General features: G+C 38.1%; 1 protein-coding gene across 1 annotated transcript; it reads right to left on the bottom strand.

The window, feature by feature from the left end:
* Window positions 1-1,479: 1,479 nt before the first annotated feature.
* Window positions 1,480-2,367, bottom strand: LOC134215835 (uncharacterized). Its single transcript, XM_062694941.1, has 2 exons — window positions 2,289-2,367; window positions 1,480-2,222 (listed from the first exon to the last, which is right to left on the bottom strand). The coding sequence occupies exons 1-2, from the start codon at window positions 2,316-2,318 to the stop codon at window positions 1,737-1,739; spliced, it is 516 nt and encodes a 171-aa protein (XP_062550925.1). The 5' UTR covers window positions 2,319-2,367; the 3' UTR covers window positions 1,480-1,736.
* Between the last annotated feature and the right edge of the window lie 3,353 nt (window positions 2,368-5,720).

Genomic DNA, 5,720 nt, shown 5'->3' with positions numbered 1-5,720 from the left:
AATCGTCGTTTGAATCTATGTTTACAAAAGCAGATAAGTCGTTTTGAAAATTTTGTCTTGAATTAGTATAAGGGGAAATAGTTTGACACACATTGCTACAAGAGACCGAGGAATCCTCTGCTTCTCCGTGAGCGCACTGGAAAGGAATAGTATGTTAGTTGGGAAGGATATCTATTGAAAATTGGTTAGCGACTAATTATTTCTTTTGAACGACGCCAAATTCATGATGATACAAAGACAAAAAGCAATGTGTTTCTAACGTATTTCACTGAAGACTGATTCGGTATCTTAACCATTCTCGACAACTTAAACACTCACTGTACTTACTTGCGCGATAGCCTAACTGTAAACACACAGTAGAGAGGACTGCTGACCTGTCAGGACACCTTTCTAGGACACCCTATAGAGTTTGCTAACGTCTAATCATCTTTCTCTTTCAATCACAAAGGAAGGATAGGGTTTCTTTTCATCGGGAAACGAAAAGAGAAAGGTGATTAGACGTCAGCAATCTCAATAGCGTGCTTTGCATGGTATTATCGGTTGCCAGTCTGGTCAGGAGGTTTGCGAAGTGCGGTAATTACTTCTGTGGTTAGCACGAAGAGGTTAACAATTCATCCAACTTTCAAGTGTTAATTCTTTTCCAACCTAACCTTTGTTATTGGTTACGGTCTGATTGCCATTTTGTAAACAACATTCTTTACTCTTGCTTGCTTATCACCAATGACGTTGTTCACACCTTGCGTCAAACAGACGTCGTATATCTCCAGCTGGTAGTAGAATGTTTCTTTTTCTTTGCAGATATCTTTCCACGAATTTTAAGATGCAGAAATAGACATTTTGTTCTGATGTCTTCAGGAATGGTTATAATAAAACTATAGTTTCCATTTACCATTATACGAGTTAACGCATTTTGCCTAAAACTAAAGTAGCTTATTTAGCTAAAATTGTTTGTTGGGTTGTAGCCGTTGATAAGTATTAGTAGAGATAAACTGTATACAGTAAACCCAAAACTATATTCACATAATATATCCAACAAATCATGATTGTTTTTTTCAAAATATGATCACACATGATCAGAAAGGATCTCATTAATTTTAATATTGTCTTCTACAACATTCTAAAGTAAGCTAAAATAGTGCAATATTGGAAATATTTTCTCAACCTTCGATTTTGAAAAAAAAAAGTTTAAAACATGGGAATCTGAAATTCCATAAAGGCAAAGGGTTTTCAAATAGCTTTCTTTTGTGTTACATAAGACGTTGGTAAAACTTTTATAAGAGTCGACTTAACAAGTACCCGGCATTGGGAAGTGTCCGGCGGTGGGGGATATCCCCCTATGTTTTTCATGTATGTAATCCGAAAAGAATTCTTTTAATGAACGGTCTGAATACCATGTCTGTTATGTTTCGCCGAACTGTGTCAAGGCAGTAATAATAAGAAAAATTATGTATCATTTCTGTATCGTCAAACGCTGTTTTATTGATTCAAGGAATTAAGACTTATATTTTACAATTCATACTTGTCTAACAAATTTACAAAACATGAGCAACTTTCTCGTTATGTTTAGAAACTTTGCGTATTTGGTTTTATGCCTGTTTTAACGACATGGAAATATGTTAATAAATAATGCAGTGGATGAATGAAATAATGTGGATGAATGCTTTTAAATATATAATAAAAATATATACACAAATTTTCACATATAGTCACATAAACCAAAAGTAACGTTAGATCTATCATCGCGTTCTTTGCGTGGTAGTGCTTGAGGACTGCCGCCTTATGTGTCGCCTTTGGGCATCCACCGATTGGTACTTGAACAACGGCCTGAACAGATGCGTCTCAGCGAGTTCCATTTCTTCTTCCTCTCTGGACTCCGGTTTGAAAAAACGACGACCCGGAACTGCCATGCTCTTGGGCACTATTTCACGTTTCACTTTATCGTGTTCTGATTCAACATCTTTGTAACTGTCCTCAAGTTTCACATGTTTTGCGTCGTCTGGCGCAATGGGTGTGTACTCGGTTGCATCTTTCGTTGGTATTGTAGAACTGGCCGAGGACGATGAGCTTATAGATGTCGTTGTTTTAGTAGACTCAGTTGAACTAAGCGATGCGTCAGTGGTTGATTCTACAGACTTTCGACGCCCATCATTACGAATCTTCGTATTTGTTGGCACTGGGGAGCAGCTTTGGTATTGTATGAACATAGTTGAACACAGAAAAATCTGGAGAAAACATTTTATTCATTAAACCCCATTCATTTTTCCCAATCAACACAATTCTATGCTTACACAAACTGTTTTTTTGGAAATCATTCCCATAAATCACTTAAAAATGGTTTGAAAGTGGATCTAATCCTTATGATTCAGAATCAATTTCATTACTGCGAAACCATGCCACGATCAAACGTTTTATACGCTTTCAAAATCTATCGTATTACGATTTTTTGCCAGTTTTCGTATGGGAAGTATTGTCATCTATTTAGGTTTGGCGCAATTCCTGCTGCTACCTTCTGTTTATAATACACTCCCGTCTAATTTTTTCAAATTGTAATCTCTAACATCGACCATCTTTGCTTAGTGTTGAACAAATAAACCCATAGTGAAAGCACGAGGAACTCAACAATAGACGATAATTTAAGCCGTTTAACATTTGGCTAAATGTCCTACGGCTCTGTTATGGCTAGTAGGGTTACTGCTCCTGGACTTTATCTCATAGTTCGGATATTGCTATTGGTCTCACGAAAAACAAAGCAATGAAGAGGCATTTTGTTTGTTTATTATTTTTGGAATTTTTTTCAGCAGTGAGCATGCATGTTAGCAAAAAGAAGCGACGAAATTGGTGCGGAATTTCTTTGTTTCGCGATGAGATGAATATATGTACAATAGAGTGGGGCGTCATGGTCATTTTTTCAAATCAATGGTTTTTCGAAGCCATTCTGGGGCCTGAACAACTCTGCAGAATTTGGGACCGATTGGTTGCTTCCTCGCTTTCCGCATCGCTTTTGAAGTTTGTATGGAAATTAGTATGGGAGAACGTATATTTTTGCATTTCTACTACTAGAGGTTTTAGTTTATCGTAAACCAAGTGGCACATTGCATTAAAGTATAACACAAAGGATGACGAAAAACTATGTTGAAGAAGGCACGCTGCTGGAACGTTTGCGAAAAAAGTTATAACGCTTCGATCATTGAGTGTTCAAACCATATGCAAAAATCGTTTATTCTGCCAGCACTGTTGTACTACGTAGACCAATAATTTAACTGTGTGATATTTCAAAATTATTGATCTTATAGGGCTTTAGAGCTAATGGGAGCTATCCGGAATTATTTCACAGAGAAAAAAATCCGACAGGAAGGAAGATGGATTTTGCCCTTCGATAACCAGAGGTTGTCCGGTAGTGTTGGCAGAAACATTGATTTCTTGCGTGTAGTTTGAACAATCAATTTTCCAAACGTAATAACATTTTTTGTAGACCTTCCAGCTACGTACCTTCTTCGACAAAGTCTTTCAGCATCTTCCAGACTATATGCTAACGTATTGAGTCACGTGATTGATGATAAATTGAAGCCGCTAAGAGCAAAAATGTAAAAAAGTACGTTTTCCCATACTAATCTCCATGTAAAATTAAAACGCGATGCGGCATTCGAGGTTGCAACCAATTGAGCCCATATTTTGCACAGTTGATTGGGGTATCAAAACGCTTCAGAAAAATCTTGATCTCACTTGATCGGACGAAGTTTGCGTTTTTTCATACAACTGCGCCCCACTCTAATGTACAATGAGATGGAAAACGGAACAGTTCCCCTATATCTGTCGTAGTTATGGCACCAATTGTCGTACGATGCCAGGCAAGCAAGAATGAACCCGAGAATGCCAATGAAAGACGCGACAGTTACGATTCAGTTAATCAGTTTAAATATAGTTTCGAGCTCTTCCAATAACTTTTTCTAGTTTCGACACCAAACAAACTATTATCTCTCGGCATGAGCCGCTAAAGGTTGGACGCATTACTCGTGTCAAATCCAAAGCCCCATATCTGCTGGAGATTGAAGCAGTGTAGCATGCGTATCACACATGTCATCGACCCACGTTCAATTCCATCAAATCGCATCTATTTTACCATCTCTCTCCCGATCAGTGAATCGATCACTGATTGGCTAGTTTATACATAATTACTTTAGGTACCTCCAAATGTAAGCTCAGGTTAAGTAAAGAACTTAAAAAAAATTCTAGTATCAACGTTTGACGAGTCAAATATATCACCCGCCGACCAGAACCGCTACAGCAGCCATCAAATCATGATATCCTTTAAGGCTCAATCGGTGTCGAACGCATATCAGCTCAAACCCGAATTTTAACTATTAGTCGCAGGTTTCATTACTGCGCATCTGGTTGCGAACAATGTGCACTAGTTGCGCAATGATGCGCTATAAGTCGAACGTGAATAAACTCTGGTTTCGCGACTTCGAAATTCGATTTTCAACTGGAACCATAATACACTGCACCAGGCAGGATTACATAGCAGCAACTTATTACTATGAAGCTTACTGAACGATTTCTTTGGATGTCAACACGAACAATCTCTACGACTTTACGGTAGCCGAGCAAATATATGTAACTGGAGATCAAACAGAACGCCGGTAATTGCTTCTTAATGAATTATGTGCATTAATTGGCGATTGAAAGACGGGATTTCTTACAATTTCCCTTATTTATAAAAACTATATACAAAATTATTTACAATATTCCTGACTGCTACAAAAGGCTCAAAAGCTTGATCAGCAGTTCGAGAGTGTCCTAATTTTAGTCTAGGTCTCACTAGTCCAATTGAGGATCATGTTACACGGAGCTTCGAAGACATTCTCAATCAAGAGAATGTGTTTGACCCTTCTTTGGGAACTAATTTGGATGAAGTATGAAAGTATGAAAATATGAAAAATATGAAAGGTGATGATGGTATTTTCTACATACTCTTCAAAAAACTTCCTTAGAGCGCTTTATCTTTTTTGGTTTATTTATTGAACAAATGTTTTCAAATGGCATACTTCTCAGATAAATGGAAAAACGCCAAAGTTGTTCCAATTTTGAAGCCGGATAAAAATTCAGCTGAGACTTCTAGTTATCGCCCAATCAGTTTGCTTTCTTCAATAAGCAAACTGTTTGAAAAGATTATTTTAAATAGAATTTTGGTTCATATTAATGACAATTCTATTTTTGCTGATGAACAATTTGGTTTTCGCCATGGGCATTAGACTGGCCCAGCTTAGTATGGGGAGAAAAACATGTTGTCGAATTCCATGGGACAAGGATTGTGTCTTTTTATGAGAAAATCAATCTCTCAAAATTTCAGCTCATAAACATGGCACATTATCTCTTATATTGTTCGTAATGATAGGTTTTCCAGGCGGCTTATTGGGCCTGCGCAAACCTCCTGTCTCGCCGGAGGGTCGTCGTGTCAGGGCTGTTTAGCGTCCCACCTAACACCAAGACTTGGGCTTCATCGACTTCAAAGCCGCATATGATACAATCGATCGGGACCAGCTATGGCAGCTAATGCACGAAAACGGATTTCCGGATAAACTGACACGGTTGATCAAAGCGACGATGAATCGGGTGATGTGCGTAGTTCGAGTTTCAGGGGCATTCTCGAGTCCCTTCGAAACCCGCAGAGGGTTACGGCAAGGTGATGGTCTTTCGTGTCTGCTATTCAACATTGCTTT

This window comes from Armigeres subalbatus, chromosome 2 (assembly GCF_024139115.2).
Source record: "Armigeres subalbatus isolate Guangzhou_Male chromosome 2, GZ_Asu_2, whole genome shotgun sequence".
Taxonomy (NCBI): domain Eukaryota; kingdom Metazoa; phylum Arthropoda; class Insecta; order Diptera; family Culicidae; genus Armigeres; species Armigeres subalbatus.
The sequence above is the reverse complement of the archived record's forward strand: the minus strand, read 5'-3'. Positions and strand labels throughout refer to the sequence as shown.